The 18478-nt window shown below is 36.0% G+C and overlaps 1 protein-coding gene across 1 annotated transcript in view; it reads left to right on the forward strand.

Moving 5' to 3' along the window:
* Nucleotides 1–18478, forward strand: part of ITFG1 (integrin alpha FG-GAP repeat containing 1) — a 70422-nt gene that overhangs the window by 41785 nt on the left and 10159 nt on the right. Inside the window, exons 10-14 of the mRNA XM_068693633.1 lie at nucleotides 1029–1201; nucleotides 8772–8922; nucleotides 9405–9513; nucleotides 12574–12617; nucleotides 14462–14540. Of these exons, the coding sequence (XP_068549734.1) occupies nucleotides 1029–1201; nucleotides 8772–8922; nucleotides 9405–9513; nucleotides 12574–12617; nucleotides 14462–14540 (556 nt within the window). The remainder of the gene's footprint in view (nucleotides 1–1028; nucleotides 1202–8771; nucleotides 8923–9404; nucleotides 9514–12573; nucleotides 12618–14461; nucleotides 14541–18478) is intronic.

The raw sequence follows: 18478 nt of genomic DNA on the forward strand, positions 1-18478 counted from the left end.
TAAATTTGACCTTAGTGCACTTCTTAAAAAAAAATTTGGGGGGTTCTCATGTTCGTGTGTAATCTCAAGAGACAGGTCCAAGTGTCACAGACAATTGCCATGTGGCTGGAATGTTGTTGCTTGCTGCTTTGTGCTAGTGAGGGAGTCTCTCCACAGCAGGAAACAGTGCTGTCAGGGATCTCATTCTGGGTCCTGAAATTTCTAAATTAAGGCTGGGGTGAGAGACATTGAAGATGCTGTTAAGTGCTGTTGACATTGCTGATAGTGATCCTTTAGGATGGCACCCTTCTGTTCTTTTGAAGATGTTGTCAGTTAGCTGACATAGAAAATTACTTCTGGCTTTAAAAATGGCACTGATTTTCTTTCTGTAGAATTGAAATGTTAACCTTCATACTTAAGTTTCATACTGACTTGTGAAATTACTTTGATTTTAATTAAGATAAAATCCTATTTAGGCCCTCTGCAGCCCTTTGTGGAGAGTAAGTACAGATACATTCTGTTTCTTATCCTGGAGAAACTGAAATTGTACTTTGCACTTCCTTTGTACTTTCGCAGATTTAATGAGGGTGTACCCCTCTTCCAGTTTTAATGCTGCCTATTGCTTGCAATTTTAGAGGGAAAAAAAAAATCTCGAGGATCTGAAGGCCTAATAGTTCAGGTGTGGCTACACTTTAAAAAAAATAAAAAATAAATTACAGGCAAGCATGAATTTCAATGAAGCTTTTCCTGAATATTGCTATACACTAGCTGATTTCTAAAAACATATGTCCTTCATTCTTATAACCTTACCTAGTTTTTTTCTGTTCTGGAAAAACTTAGTACATAGAAAAGGTTTTGTATTAAAACGGTCATTTGGTGTCAGAGTTGTGAAATAATCCTTAGTTTCCTCTTGGGAAATTCATAAACCATTTCAGAACTGTGATGCAGTATAGCCCTGTCAGCCATTTTAAATAGAATTGGGTGGGTTTAATACATACAATGGATTTCCTTACCTATCTGTTCTGTTCTGTTTTTCTTTTCTTTTACAGTGGATTCCAGTCTTGCAAGACTTCAAAAATAAAGACACTGTTTGGGGCTTTGTACCACATCAAACTGACAAAGCTACATCAGAAGTTACATTTCCCATTACCCTTCATATTGGAGATTACAATATGGATGGCTACCCAGATGCTCTTGCTATATTAAGGAACACATCTGGAAGGTGAGGTATACGTAAACCTAGAAGTAAAGACCATTAAATGGTTGTACAGTCATCAGTCATACAGATTAGTAAATTTGAGTGCGTTTTAGTGTTTAGTGAAGTACCTTGTGGACTTTTTATTAACTTTCCTTGTATTTCTTTGCTCCTACTTTTTTGTTCATCTGGATGTTTCATCTATTTTCTTGTCATCGGAAAGATGGCAATACCTTCCTGTGCTCCAACAGTTTGATCTTGATCTGCTGAAATCTCTTTAAGTTTTTTGAGCTGTTTTGCCCACTGATTCCTTTTATGGAGGACCAAGCAACCAGTTATTTAAGATGAAATCTTGCCTTTTCAAAAGTTTTGTGTTTTTTTTTTTTTAGTGTCATGTGTGCTTCAGTGATCAGAACAGCCAGTACATTCTGCAACTTCCATGGGACTGGATGCTCCATTTACAATAGCTGGGATTCATTTGCTACTTAGTTTGTCATCATTCATGATTTATTGTAGCTGAAGCAACAGAATTAGGTTATGCTCATAAATGTTTGTAGAAATCAATTTGACTTTTTTGGCTATTGAATTTTGCGAAGTGATATTTGTGTCAACAGGAAAGACTGTATTTTTTCAAGGTACAGTGGAGAAGAATCTTCCCTTTTAGAGAGAGAATAGCTGCAGTAAAACATGGTGATAAGGACCACTGCTGAAGACAGGTCTTCCAACTTCAGCCTGTTAATTCTCACTACAGCTCTGTGATCACTAAAATTACTTAAAACCTGTTAGGCAGGTGCCCTGTGGCTGGGATAGAGTTGATTTTCTTCCTAGTAGCTGGTATGGTGCTGTGTTTTGGATTTAGGATGAGAACAACGGTGATAACACTGATGTTTTAGTTGTTGCAGAGCAGTGCTTTGTGCTAAGTCAAGGACTTCTCAGCTTCTCGTGCTGCCCTGCCTGCTAGGAGGCTGGAGGTGCACAAGAAGCTGGGAGGGGACAGAAGCAGGACGGCTGACCCCAACAGGCCGTTCCATACCAGGTGGTGTCATGCTGAACAACAAAAGAGTTGGCGGGGGGGGGGGGAGGCAATCACTCAGGCTCTGGCTGGGCATCAGTCAGTAGGTGGTGAGCAATTGTATTGGGCATCACTTGTTTTGTATATTATTATTTATTCTCCCTTTTCTGTCCTATTAAGCAGTCTTTAACTCAACCCATGAATTTATAGCCTTTTTCAGATTCTTTCCCCTCTCTGTGGGATGGGGAGAGTCTTGAGGGGCAGGTGAACAAATGGTTTTGTGGTGCCCAGCTGCCTGCTGGGTTAAACCATAACAGCATGTCACAGACAGAAAATGTGTCGTTAGTAGAATATATACCCCAGTGCTTAAATCCTTAGAGAAGGGAAATAAATGATTCTAGTCTTTCCTATTAAATTTGTCAGTGTAATTTTTCTTCCCTTTTATTCTTCATTGTTTGCTTTCCCAATGCTTTGTCTTGCTACAATCTGGTGTTACAGCAGGTGTAGTGATCCGAACTGGGAGAGTATTGTACATCAAGGAGTTAGTGATCCACATAACAGTTGACCTGAGTACATGCCTCTGCTGTTCTGCACATATCACTTGGCTGCAGGATAAACTTAGCCAGCTAATCATGATGGAGAAGCCTGTAGGCAGCTTCCACTTGACATCTGGTGATGATGCCATTGGCATGTCCTTGTCCTTACCTTGAAGCAGCATGTCTTCACGTGAACATCGTTTCCCTTGACTATAGAAATGAGTGGAATTGTGTACTTCCAAGAAAAACGTAAAAGAGCTCTGGAAAGTTTTAATGCCAGTGAATCTTGCTATGAACAGGGTATGCACAGCATGTGCCCTGACTAGAGGTCTTGCTGATACTGTACAGCTTGGATTTTCCAGCACCGGATTATCTATGCTATCCACTCTTCCTTCCTCACATCTCCCATAAAAGGTATTTCAATCAATGCCCTGTTAAGTCTCAACATCTTTCTTATTGGGATCTATGATGAATACTTGCATGTGTGCATTACAGGGAAAAATTAAGCCTCTGTCACAGGTGTATTTAGTATCTTCCTCTGTATAGTGATGCATATTAGATTGGGTATGGATTCATAGTTTGAATTAATACTCAATAAGGAAAAGAACTGAGGAGCTCACTATATAGTGTTTAAAAGAGTATACAGCAAGAGTTAGATGCTTAAGTTAGAATCAATCCAGATCTTCCAGTGATTGTCTAAACATGAGTCACCCACTGACATTTTTGTGTTGGAGTTCTTTACGTGCACCTGCCTAAAAACATTTCTAAAAATGACCCAGTTTGAAGAGCTACGTGCTTGTATTCTGCCTACACAAAGTTGTGATTCAGAGACTGAGCAGCTGAGCTCTGCCACTGTATTTCTGAGCCCTAAGATAACTAGCGCTGCAGCCTTTGAGCCTTAACATAACTAGCACAGCAGCTGGTTTGGTTTTGCTTTTTTTTTTTTTTTCCTCAAATATGGCAGAGGAGAAATTGATGCAAGTTCTGGGCAGTAACAGCATAGGCAAAGTTAAAGCACTTAGTCCCTGATTGTTGGGTTTGTGTTTTTTTTGTTTGTTTGTTTGTTTTTTTTTCTTGCTCAGTTGGGTGTTTGCATCTTCAGTTCAGCAGTCATTGAAAAAAAGACTATAAAAAGTCTAGAGAGCAGCCTGGAACCAAGGTCTTTCCTTTTCCATTGAAACACTGAGGCCTTTAAAATGTTAAGTTCTTGTCCTTTGATATTTCTAAACTTCCCCCCCCCTCCCCCCCAACTCTTTCATTTTCTGCTGTACTATAAGCTGTCTCTTAGGGCTAGGACACTTTGAAAGAATACTTAAAGAGTTCAGAGGTTTTTTGTTTTTTTTTTTTCCAAGTTTTTTATCTTTTAACAGTACTGGGAGCCTCTCTTGTCTGGATGGTATATACTTATGGCAATGTAATATGTAAAAGGTTTAAGTAGTTTATAAATAGTTACTCCTATGAAAGCCCAGGACGTTACCTGTCTCACAGCAATGAATTACTGTGGTACACTTTTGTCTTTATTCTCCTTGCTTTTGGAATTATTTATTCAATTGGGTGTGTCTTAAACTTATTTTGAAACTTGACTTCAAAACTGAGTGACATAGTTAGGCATAAGGACTTAAAAGTTCTGGCAGGTGATTTGACAGAGGCTGTTCAAAGTAGGGTTCAGAAAACTGAGGAAGTCTGGCAAAAAAAAAAAAAAAATATGTTGTGTGTTAACACAGTATTTTCCCTGTATTCGTTGAAAGGTAACAGAAACATTTTCTGTAGTGACTATCAAATGTCACTTTCACAGTACCATAAATGCTTTGTTTCTGAGAAACATAAGCAAATGTTTCCTTTTTAAAATTTGTAACTGGGTCAGAGAGAATTAAAAGTGTGGGAATTAAATTAAAAGCTCTTCTTAAATTAGATCAAGTTAAAATGAAAACCTTATTTAATTGATTTTAAACACTTCTGGATCAAGCTTTTTACTTCTTTCTTTGAAGCTTTTCATGCTATATCTACAGATCTAATTTCAGTGATTGATTACTGTGATTAAATGATAAAAGCATTTTTGTAAACTCTTGACCTCAATCTGTGTTACAGTATAGAAGGCCTAGCTTCCAGTTGCTGTCTGTAACTTAAAGAAATTAAAGGAAGCAGAAGCCATTTTATTAATCTGAAAATATACTGATATGTGACAATGGAAGGATATGACTAAAATCAATTCTATTTTTATTATAAATGTGGAAAGGACTTTCAGATTTTTTTTAATTCCTATAGAACACTGAAATAAAAACATTTATCACTCTTGGGAATAACTTCAGTTTACTGTCCTTCCAGGTGATTAATAGCTTCAAATACTCCTAGAATTGCCATAAGACCAGTCAGATCTCCCGTCATATTCGGTCAGTTTTCAATAGGGGCACGCAATGTTCTGACAACACGGATACATTCCTTATTAACAGCAGCAACAAAAAAAGGAATCACTTCTGGTTGCAAGTTGGTGGGGGTTTGAACTACAAGGGTCTATGAATTCGAACAGGTGAGAATGCTGCATTCAATCAGATCTAAGGTATTTGTCAGCCCATTGTGAGTTCTTTTAACTTTTGACTTGAGTCAAAACTGACACATTAGAATTCCAGTCTACAGGTCTTACTTTAGGCTACATACGTGCATGATTTTTTCTTCCTTCTAGTTATGACTATATTAGAATTTGTGTAAGTATATAGAATAATAATAGGTAAAGGGCTTTTACCAGTAGTTACTGATTGGTTCATCTCTACTTACTATCTTATCTAAATTTATTCATTTTTTTTTTCACATGCTGTTTTTAAATTCACTCTGGTGACGTTGGAAATCTGACTACTTCATCGGAGTCTATAATGCTTATCCTTCGTTCAGCCACCCAACTAGATGAAATAATTTATTTAACTGCTTGTTTCCCAAGTAGAAAACTAATAATTGGCATCTAGCATTGCAAACACATAATCCAGGAATCATTTTTCAATGAGGCTTTTACACCGAGGGAATGCTTTTCACAGGTTAAATAAAGTAATGGTATAGATGGAGATAGATGGTATCTATCTCACATACTGGTGACAAATAGCAGTAACGATTGAAACTTAGAGCTAATCAAAAACTGAATGTGAACAGTTGAATGAAAAATAAGTATAACGCACTTCTGCAAAGTTCTCCAGGCACTCACGCACAGGTTTAAATAAACGTATGTGTATTAATCCTTTGCATGAGTCTACTTAGAAGGAGTCTCATTTGACCAAATCATCTCTTCCTAAATCATTTTTAGTCGTCACTGTCAGAAACAGGGTTGGATGAAGAACTTCTTTAAAATGTAGATTCAATTGACTGTAGATGAGCAGTAACTCAGTCTTACTAGATTTAGCTTCGCTGCATGTAGCCTTCAGTCAGAAGGTTCCAATCTGAAGACAATGCTGTACTTCTTCAGCAGCGTTTGTAAATTGTTTCAGGTAAAGTTCTGCAGGTAGTACACTAGTTGGTGACACTATGTTACATGTTACAATGGTGTGAATATAATAGTAAATGTTGAATAAACACTAAAAGTTTAGCAAGTATCCAGTTAAGGGTGATTATGCTGGTCTTAATACACAGCGCAAAAGAACTCTGAATTCTTGGTATTTAAGCTGATTTTTTCTCTATTGGCTGTCATACATTTTTGTAGCACGTGAGCATAGATTGATGGTTTTATCGTTGTAACGGTCTGTCTTTGTGTTTTCCTATAAGCTTTAAGGGACACTGGTTTGTCATTTTAAGTACGTTGTTGATTTTTACTGTTATAGGTAGATTTTTTTTTCTGACTGTGAATCTACTTCAAAATTTGGTTCAAAATAATAAGGTCATTAATTTACTCTTGGTAATCGTAGCATGAAGGAGAAATAAAATACAGAGGAAGATGCTTTGATTCTGGTAATTGTAGATTAATTAAAGCCCTAAAAAAGCATAAGGAATCAATTAGCAGCCCGCAGGCCAAATCCAGAACTCCTCAGGAGTTCTTCCAAGAAAGAACTGAACAGCTGATGGCTCTTCCCTTTGCAAACAGCCAGGCACTGCAACTTCTCCTGTTGCTGTAGCCTTTCAAAAGAATGGCCCGCAACCAAGGCTTCCCCCTCCTGTGCTGAGACGTTGCACGGGGCAGCTCCCATATCAGCACAGCCCGGGGAGTGGCCTGGAATCAAGATCAAGAAAGATAAAACATGGCTAGCTGTTACTTGGACTCTGTTGTAAATGTTGTATGTACATCTTATGTCAAGATGATGATGAAAAAGAGAAATTGAAACAATTTGCTTAGCTTGAGTTGTCACTTTAATTTTATAGTTGGTTAATTTGACATAAAATAAGAACGTGAGCACTTAGCAATTTCAAGTTATGGTTATGAGATCTCAGGTTCAGATAATACAATGCCTTAAATATTGTAGATCACCTAATTTGATCTTTAGCTAGACATTAATTCTATATACTCTTGCTTTTAACAGTGACATTGTAACAAGTGGGTTGTTCAGATTAAAGCTTAGTCAAATGCAGGCGTATGGCAGAGAAATAGAGGCCTATTTTTTGTTTTTCAAAGAAGCTCAAGAGATGTGATTATAAGGTTTTGAGGAAAATATTTAAATATCCCATTTGATTTTTGACAAATCTTACAGTGAACAAAATCCTATGTTATTTCCATTGTAGGTTTTGAAATACTAACTTGACATTGTGCAAAGAAACTACTACTACACTGTCAGAAATATTTTTTCCTCAAGGTGAATGTTTTGCCTTCCTATCCTAAAAAGGATGGTGCAGAAATATGAGTATTGTGGAATACAATTCTTATTAGAAGCAAATAACCCGAAATATTCCATAGAAACAAAAACTTTCCTAAGGAAAAAAGCTGAAGTTACTGTGACTGTATCCTGGAGGCCTTGGATGCCGTTAAGATATGGAAAACCACCTTTTTGTCACCTTCTGGAATGACATTATGTTCAAGGTCGTAGTGAAGAAGTGGTTTTGGTAATTGCCCTGGGCTCTGACATGCTCAGCTAGTTTTGCTGCTAGCTAGCAGCAGTTGGCTCCTCCATCTCCTGGCTCTGCCCCCGGAAAGAGAAGAGGAAACTTCATCTGTTCCCACTGCCAAGGCAGTGATGGATCCCCGTGGGCTCCCAGGATAGTAACTGAGACTTGCCAAGGAATCAGGCTCCCAGCTGGTGAAGTCCTGAAGGTTTTCACCATTCCAGTGAGAGTGGCAACCTTACAATAGAGAGGCAATGTATGATGCTACTAGCCATCAGCATGCATATATGAATCTGCTGATATGAACCCTGTGTCACTCATCTGCATCTCCCACCAACAAACTGATGCATATTAGATGAATTCTTCAGAAGGGAGGCTTTTTGCTATGCCACACCTGCTACTCCAATCTGTTTGTTTCTTGTTTCAGTATTACAGCCTTTCTCTCTATTTATTTGTCTTGTGACAGCAAATGTCTAACTTGGTTTGTCCCACCCAATTTTTACTATCCTACTAGTTTTTTGGCCTGGGTTTTGCTTTGAACCAATTGCAAATGTACTAATGGAGATGTGATTTAATCTTAAATGTGTAAACATCATGTAATGTGTAAGAAAATTAATACATGTAGAACTTGAGGTGGGAACAGATTGTCATAAAATAATGAAAAAAGCACTGACACATTTCAAGTAGCATATAAGCTGAGGGACCATGGGGAGGGATTAAGGAAAATGGTAGTTAGGTGCACTTGAACTTGTATCTGAATAAAGTAAGAATAATGAAATTATTCCTGCTGATTTTGAACTATTTAGTGTATTCATAGGTTTAAATCAGGCATGACATGATGGTTGTAATTCTGCCTGTGAAATTAATATAAATGCGTATGGGTTTGAAAGTAACTATTGGCTGCTAGCTTTGGGTTTTTGTTTTAATATTTTTATTTATTTACTTCATTTGTATTGGATACTAGAAAAATATTGTAAAAATATATATATATATTATTTAGACTTCTTATAGGAAGTAAGTTGTTATATATGTTTTACAGCAATCAACAAGCCTTCTTACTAGAAAACGTCCCATGCAATAATGTGAGCTGCAAGAGCGTGCGTCGTATGTTTAAAGTTTTCTGGGAGCTCTCAGATCTAAATCAAATCAAGGATGCAGTGGTAGCAACCTTCTTTGACATATATGAAGATGTAAGTTCAACTCTTTACTACAGCAGGCAGCATCATTCTGTGTTGCTGTACCTGTCTTTTTGTGCTGTTGGTAGACTGCTTTGTATAAACATTTGCTTTACAGCTTGTGGCAGACACTGCCTTTAGTCTGGGATGTTGCTGCTACCTTAAGTTGCTCTCTGGAAGCTGGGCACGTAGCAGCAGCCCATCAGTGACTAAAAGTTTACTGGCCCTCCATATGGTCCACTTGAGCTGCTCTCTTCCATGGCAAGAAAGAAGCCATGGACCACGTGCGTTGCCCTGGTTAGCTGTGGATGGAGCACTCTAATATTGCCCAAGATTAATGTGATATAAAAGATATTAATGTTATTAGTGGAAGCATAAACTTGGCTGCATATGCTCCATGTTCTTCCTTTGCATCTCTAAGGGAATTTACTTGCTAAATTTAGATGTTATCTAGAGTAAATCAGAACTCTAATTTAAACTTTTCTTTTTCCCTCTAGGGAATCTTGGATATCATTGTAGTAAGCAAAGGCTATTCCAACAAGGACTTTGCTATCCATACATTAAAAAACAACTTTGAGGCAGACGCCTATTTTGTTAAAGTTATTGGTAAGTTACTACCATATAATCAAATCAACATCAGACCTTAAGGGGAATATTTGATCCTCTGTGTATGATAATATTATGGTAATGCTATGTGCATGATAAAGCAAAAAGCATGGCATAGAAAATATTAGGGACTGCGTAAGTATATTGCAGAATCTATACTTTGGTATCAAACAAAAATGACTTATCTAATTTTTTTCTTGTTTTATTTTAGTGTACTTATTTATATTCCAAGTTAATTCTGGCCATTATTTTCAGCACTTTAGCTGTTTTTACCAGTTTTGACGGCAATATCCTTTAAGGGTTTATCATCTTTAGAGCTTGTATTTTTGTTTTCACAAGAATGTGTGTCTTATTTCACTTGTTACCTAGAAGCAGTCTAAATCCTTCTTTGCATCCTGGAGCTTTCATTGACCAATTTTGCATTCTAGCAAAATTCTAAAGGCAATACTAGGTCTTTAAAAGTTGATTTCTCAGCTGGCTTTTGAAGGGAGAACAAGAATTATCAACTGTCTAAAATATAATCTGCAGGGAAACTGAGTTTTTCAAACTAAACAAAATTTAAGGAAGATTCATGTCTTCAGTCCATGCTGATAGATGACAAGAAATGCTGTCTCTGTGCATACAACAGAAAGTAACCAACTTAAAAATAAATAAATAAATAAAAGAGTAAATAGTAAGAATAATTTCCTAAATGACAGCTTTCCTAAAATATATCATACTACAACAATTTAGGATGGCAGTTACCATAGCAAGGGTATGTGAATTAAATCTTTGGTTTAAAATGCTAGAATTAGATTTTGATATTTGTAACTGGAAGTAATTATATGTTCAAATTACGCACCCTACCATGTTCTTCCAGACTGCAAAGGTGTTGAGCTTTGAGTCCATTACTTGTCTATCTTGCTTGATTTTTTTGAGGAAGAGTAAAAGATGAGGCTGTAAGTAAACTCATGTGGAGAAAGCTAAACCAGTGAACTGGAGGTTTGCTGCGGAAAGATTGCATTTGTCTTCATTTTACTTAAATACACCTAATGCTTCAGCCTTCTACATGCCATAAGAACTGCAGCCACTACTGCGAGCTGATGTATTTATTACTTTCTCCTTAGCTTGGGATTTATTTTTCACCGTAAGTGAAAGGACTACAGTGATTTGCCATGTTGACAGAAGCCTTGTTTTTAAATAATACTGCATATGGGTAATATAATAGACACGAGCATGCAGAAAGCCTTCTAGAAAAATCATTTACTTAATGAAGTTATATTAGAATAACAACTGTGATATTTTGAATGAGGGAAAGGAATAATTTCTGATGTGCTTTTTGATTCAATGTATGTACTTATATCTTAAAAATCAAAGCAAGCCTTTTCTAGCATCATTTCAGGGTGTGGGCATTTCTGCATAGAAACCCCATAAAATGGGAATAAGAGTGTTCTAAAAAATCTGTGCTGTGATACAGGGAGAGTATTTCTAACAAAACATGCTTTATGCCGATTGGTGTATCACTAACTGCATTGTGTTCACTTGGTATATGGACAATGAGAGCAGTTTTGCTCATTAAATCTGATGTCCACTGCACTTGGTCAGATTATTTGTTCCAGCGTGAAATTGAACAGCAAATTGCAGTGTGCTGTTTTGCATCAAAATGGGAAGAGTTGGTGCCACTTACATACACACCTCTGTCTAGCATATAGTATAAACTCATAGCTTTTAAAGTATATTAGTAGGTACAGTCTTCAAATTGTGCTTTGCCACACCTTCATTTTATTTGTCCTGATGTCCAGACTTTCTTTTTGACTGTGTAAAAACAGATGCTTCTGTATTTGGATGTCTCAAATGTTAAGTTGCAAATAAATTATAACTTGGGAGTTTTAACAGTTGTTAAGATTTGCACTCAGAATATTACAAATGGTCCTTCACTAGAACAGTACCATTTCTGACTCTAGTTTGGAATATTTTCTGATCAGACTGCTACACTTTGAACATTTTATGTACACCACTTGGTATTTAACTGTCACCAAAGATTTTATACTTGAACCTCAGTGGAACCTTAAAGTAGACAGAAAATGCTTTAGAAGCTTCCTGCCGGTCAGAATGACCTGCCATCAAATCTGGTCCACATGTTTATTTTCTCTGTCTGCAGCACTTGCTTGGCAGTATAACTCATAGAAAGGTTATGTTTTTATTTGTCTGCTGCACTGATGTGGTCTTGTTTGTATCTTTTTCCCTGCTTATGGCCATTACTGGGCTGCTTCTCAACCAAACTGTTGTCATTTAAGTCTGAACATTGCATCGTAATGACACCTTAGATTTCTTGTATGCGTATGTGCCTGTTATTTTTCTTTTTGCTGTTATTTTCTTTTAAAAGGCATTTTAATATGGTATTCTGATAACGTGACATGGTATTTTAGGTTATAGAACAAATGGCTTTCCTTGTCCCTCACTTAGTGAAACTTGTAAATGTTTAGTATTTCTGTAATTTAACTGATTTTTCAAGCTAACAAGTAATTTGACAACTCATAGGCTTTAGATAATAAGTAGCATTGTACCCATATGCTTCTAATACTTTTGAATACATAGAATAAATGGGTAATGGCCGTTTTGTTTATTAGAATTTCAGTGAATTGCTTTCAATCAAGATGTAAAGCTGTCACTAGTATATGGGGAAAAGCTTTGGCTTTCCTTTCTACCAGTTAAAACAGTAAAGCTGAATATCTGTCAAGTATTTTTTTAAATGGTTAGAAGCGAAAGGATGATGAATAAAATGTGCAGTCCACTATTTTTAACGTGTTACAATTTGGAATTTTTTCAACTGGCAAATCTTTTGGAAGCTGCCTAACAAATGAGGTATGACAAAACAGCGATTAGCTGATTAATTTCTACAAAGCAATATATCTCAAACAGATTAAAAAAAAGTACATAAGTCATACAGAAGGAAGTTATTTTCTTCATGAATTTTAATGGTACATGACATCTGTTAATATACTTTAATGGGTTTCAGAGGTTTTGCTTGTAAGATGGATGTTAATATAAACACTGTAAGCTCACTTTTTGTATTTGCAGTTCTCAGTGGCCTCTGTTCTAATGACTGTCCTCGGAAAATAACTGTAAGTATAATTATAACTTTACTATTTAGCTTCAGATGAGCTGGGGCTTTATTACACTGGGAGATGTCCACGTCCATAACTGAGAAGAGTTACTGACTGGAACAATGTGTAATCCAAATCATGACTGGTCAGGTTCAATGTATTTGAGACCCGTATCTTTCTCCAGCTGCCTGCTCAGAGGCAAAAAGAATTGACTGATTCTGCAGTGAGCATTGTTAGGCAGCATCACAAGGGCTGGACATACAGGCACAAGAAAAATGTGGGACAGACTAAGCCATGAGCTGCCTGACAGCAGCTTCTGGGCCAACATAGAGAATATGGGTACAATGAAGAGAAGGGAAAGGAATGTACTTGGTTCTAATGGTTCTGCAGATCAGTTACATGTTCATGTGCTAATTTCTATTTCATGTTTTAATCATGTCCAGAGACCTTGCATGTCAACCACCCAACTTTCAGTTAGCAGATTAGTTTTCACAGTGAAAGATGGACTAAAAGAGGAACTCAGAGAAATCAAAGCTAGAGTTTGCATCTTAGCTGTGCAAAAATACTATCTTTTCCTGCAAGCCTATTGTAAGTCATAAGGTTAATTTCTGTTACAAAATAATAAGGGGTTTGGGTAGTATTATTAGCTTAATTGGAAAAGTAAAGGTTTAGAAAGCAAATCTTCACAACAGAACAGCAGATGTTGATGAGCACCTCATTATAAAGATCATTGAAATACTAATGCCTTCACTGCAAAAGAAATTCTGTTAGAAAGTATCATGAAGTATGTTATGCCAGAGTACAGCTACCTGGCAAAAAGAAAGCATGTTTTAACCTTATTTACTCATCTTTCACAGTTCTGCGTTAACATATTTTATCTGTCTTCTTACCTTTCATTCTAGTCAATTCATTATTCTTTTTCAAGCCTTGATCCCATCTTTCATCATTATCACTTTATTCTTATGGTTTGCAACTTGCTATTTTTGAGGCATGATGTGAAATGTGTCATCTCTTCTTCAGTGTTCTTTCTGCAACTCATCTGAAAGATCATCTACTGAACTGGATGCCCTAATATCAGTTTAAATTTGGCATTTGAAGGGAAGAAAAAAAAAAACACCTTTAAAATCTGTTTTTTCACTTGTTCCCCCCTCCTTCCCACCTTAACAAATAATTTCCCCCATGCACACATCCCGTTCTCACTTAGGTACATTTGACATGGTTCATCACTCAGTAATCCACCGCTCCCTTTGATTTTTTTCCTTCCATTTCCTCCTTGTAACCATACTTTGATGTTTAAGCATATTTTCTGCCTCCAAAGAATTTATTTTAAATAGATATTGGTACTTGAGAAGTAATTACTCAGCCACTTTAATTAAATAAAATACTACTGAATAATAAGAATTTTTAATTAAATACTGCTGAATAATAACAATTTTAAATTTGTGTAGTATTTTTAGATTCAGGAAGTCCATCAAGATGATGCATTCTCAGAAAATATTGAATGAGTTCTGTTTTGTTCAGAACATGCAGTTATAATGTCTTTAAATTTAGTTTTCTAGTATACTTCAAACTCCCCAGAAAACATAAAAACCTTTTGCCATAGGACTGAGTAGTATTGTGCTCTTCATGAGAAACTAAACGGTACTTATACAACTAATAAGCCTTGTTTTGAAAATGAATTTTCACATGTTACCATGAGCAAAGCAATAACAAGGTTTCAGAATTATCCATGTAAAGAGATCATTTTTCTGTGAAAGTGTTTTCGGTTTACTATTTAATTAGTATTGCTTTTTATCTGTTCTTAAAATTTTGCCTGCTTCTTCTTCCCTTCCTATACCCCTCACCCCACCCCGCCCTTGTAGCCTTTCGGTGTTAATCAGCCTGGTCCTTACATCATGTACACAACTGTAGATGCAAATGGATACCTGAAAAATGGGTCAGGTAAGATAATCTCATAAGAATACACATGACTAAATAATAGCTATATTCTAGGGGAAGAAATGTGGATATATTGCATCATAAATCAGTGATAATTCTCTCACCTTGAACACTGCTCAGAACTGTTTATTCCACCCTAGAAAAGATAAAGAAATAAGATATCCTGAAATATGCAATACTTCTGTATTCATATGTGCTGCAGGCTTGAAAGTATTAACCTATGTTTGTCGGTTAAACCAGTAATTAATGCCAGTATGAAAATGCAGAGTACTCCTTCCAGGTGCACAAATCCACTTTAGCAAACTGCTAGGATTAGTTGTGTTCTTGCTTCTATTGCTCTGAAGTTTTTCTTCATAAGCAAAATCTAGTAAGAGCTTACTTGTTTAGGTAGAAACTCAGAACTGCATCATGAGCTTAGAGGTTTTCAGGTAGTCTGAGGCAGCACAGTGTATCAGACTCATGCCCTTAGGCAGCCAGTTCACATTGGGTAACAACTGGCATATCTCTGTGATTGCAAATTATCAAGATGAAGGCTGGCAAACTTTGTCAGAGCCAAGTCACAGTACAGCCTTTTTAACCATACTGGAAAATACTGGCAAAGGCTTGTACAGGATTGCTCTCCTGATTTCTTTAAAAGCCTGAATTCCTGTGGACACGGAACGTGCTTCAGCGTACCGTCTTGGGTATTTGTAGTCCCAGATAACTTGAATCTGTTGGCCTACTGAAGCCAATTTTAATTGAAACATATGTGCCTCAAGTAAAACTTCACCAGTTCTTTAAAAATCAAGTTAGGTAGAAAACAGAATTCCATGTGAGAAAAAGACTTTACTTAGAGATCAACAGTTATTTGGTCTGTTTTGTCTTCAGGCTGGCCATGTGGTCAATGTACTTTACAGTTGGAGTTAGCCATAGCCTGAAATGTTCTGCCCAAGCAGTAACAAAGGAGCAGAGCAGACAAAAGCTTAGTGCTCTGTGGAGGGATTATAGGGATGTAGATTGTAGGGTTAAAAAGCATTGCAGGTTCCAGCCAGGAAACAGGACTGCTCGTAAAGAGATGCGGGATGGATATCCATGCAAATACAGACATGTTTTATTTCACAGTTCATGTCCTGGTTTTGAAGGCATTTTGACTCAGGTGAGATCTCTAGAGGTACCTATTGTGTTGTCCATTTTACTTTATTGCTTATTGGACTGCCGGTTCTCTTCTTGATGACTGGGTAACTTGGTTTTTGACCTATTTTGCTTACATGTTGCATATTACTCATAGAGTTCAGTTATGAAGATGTATAGAGACATTTTATTGTACTCATCCCTTTTTTTTTTTTTAAGACCTAAATTCTTGTGTTGTTTTTTTTTCAAAAGAGCAAAAGTGTAAACAGCTTGGAACCCATCTAATATCTTTATAAAGAGCAAAACTCCTTACTTTCACAAATTTGTGTAATAAAAATTGGTGTTCACTCATCTCTTCTTTCTGCTGTTAACTAAACTTTCATTTGGTCACTACACCTCTGTACTCTTCAGGGCTATCTTCTTGGAGTATGGACCCATTAATAAAGCTTCTTGACAGTTGCTCTCACAATTGCTGGAATTTACTATAATTTTTGGATTAGAAAATGTCTTTCCAGACTGCCAATTAAAGTTCATTCAGTGTATTCATTGAATGAACGTGCATCTAAACGAAGAAATCAGTGAGTTTTAAGTAGTGCAATGTATTTACTCCTTCAGGCTCACTGGGACTTAATGTGGGCCTGCCTAAATTTGGTACACACATGCAAATATAAACCAACTTAATGAAAACGCTGCTTCATAGTTTCTCTGGCCATGTGACTTTTGAGTAGATACCTACGCACAATCTTACTATCAAAGAATCAGAAGTACTGCCTATGTAACAAAAATACTTTTTTGCATAAATAAATAAACACATTAGTAATACAATCAAACGGAAACTACTATAAAGTAGCTATAAATCAAATAAACTACAACACAACCTCTGCTCAGATCTAATTATACTCATTTAGATTCATTGTTGACGTAGTTGGAACAGTTTTTCACGCTGCTACACATCTGTAGTTAACACAGTTTCAGACTTAAGTCCTATATGTTAAGTGAGGTCATAACATACATTTATAAAACCATGTCTAACAGCAAGTAAAATCTGTATTATCAAATCCTTAAACACTTTATATATATGGGGGATACAATAAATGCTGTAGAGGATTGCATGTTGGCAGACCTGGATAATTTATGATATACTGCTTTTTAAAATAAAATTAATTTTTATAAATTGACTTAGTTTTAAGCAGAAGATGGAAAAATAATGCATTTATGGGGTCTCAATGCAGAATATATATTAAAAGCTTAATTCACAGAAATATAAGCTGATTTTAAACCTTACCTTGAGGAAATGTAGAATTACAAGTTCAGATGGGTTTGGTTTGTGTTTGACCCTTTAGCACTCGTTATTTATGCAGTGTTATAAAATAACCTCGTGGCAAAATAAAGATGATTGTACTACTGGCATCTGTGTCATGGAAGAATGCACATAGCTTACACATTCATTTTATCTGTGGCCAGGAAAGCTGGTTTAAAATTTGGACCTAATTTATGTATCATTCTTAATCTTTGTTTTCTGCTTTCCTCTTCCAAGGAAATTAACCTTTTTTGCCTTAAAAACATCTTAGGTTTGGTTGTTTGTGTTTTTTTCAAAGGGGTTGCTTTTAGAAATTGAATGTTTTTTACAATTTATGCTGAGAAACAGCTAGCAAATATGATTTAATACTGCTACAGTACCATTCATCTTCACTACTACCATATTTACAATAATAAAAAACTTATTATTTACAATAATAAAAAACTGTATTATTACAATAATAAAAAATCGTGATGAATTTCCTTTTCTGTTTTGACATTACTGTTATTTCATAATGAATTCCAAGTGTATTTATGACCCTTGCAGTATTGCTACAGGGAATTTTATAATACTCTTTGATCAGTTTCTGAATTGTAATATGTTAATAGATTTTTGTCTTTAATTTCTGCAAGTACTTCTCAAAATTGAATTTTCTGTAGCTATTATATTAAGTTTGTGCTTAAACTTTCTTCTCTTTCAAGTCCTACTTGTAAAATTCAGTAAATGTTTCTCTAACTGGAATTTTTATGGTATACAGGTTACTGTCTTGAAAAGATTTGCCTGTTATATCAGAATTGTGTTCTATTTGACCGTCAGGAAATACCTCAAGCAACACTTTCATGTATGTGTATTGGTTGACAGTACCAAATCCAGATAGTATTTTGGGGCCATTTATAAACCTACACATAATCTTTTCCACATTAAGTTTAAACAATATAGCATCAATACCATTCTAAAGTTATTTTTTGTCAACTTATTTCAATTCTTTATATAATACTATAGAACAACCCATATCCAAAGCTTTGAATTTTATGAAAGCAATAATGAGGGAATCCGATAGTTTGTTACATTTTTTATTATAATCTCTTTCCCAAAAAAAGTAACATGAATAACAACATTGTTCTTTATCTAATGAGAACGGTGTTCAGCATTCAATTTATTTTTTTCATGTCAACTGATGCTGCTTGTCTTTACCACTGGTCCTAGCATAGGAACAGTTATTGGCTGGACCGCTGAAGCCAAACTTATCTATTCTTAAGTTGCCCTTCCATCCCTGGGCTAAAGTAAATCGTACAGTAAACGAAGAAACGTTCACCATTCTGTTTCTGATGTTCCTAATTCTGCAGGTCTTTAGTTCTGAAATATGGTATCTTTCACGTATACAATATTCATGCAAAAAGTAGAATAACAAGGCACATATGGCTGTCCTTATCAAACTCATTTTAAGGTTCTTTGATCTGCCAAGTCTTAACTACAGGAAATTTGCATAATTGAAAGGGTTTTTTAAAACATTGTTAGAATTACTCTCTCT

The sequence above is a fragment of the Anas acuta genome, chromosome 10 (assembly GCF_963932015.1).
Source record: "Anas acuta chromosome 10, bAnaAcu1.1, whole genome shotgun sequence".
NCBI classification, from domain to species: domain Eukaryota; kingdom Metazoa; phylum Chordata; class Aves; order Anseriformes; family Anatidae; genus Anas; species Anas acuta.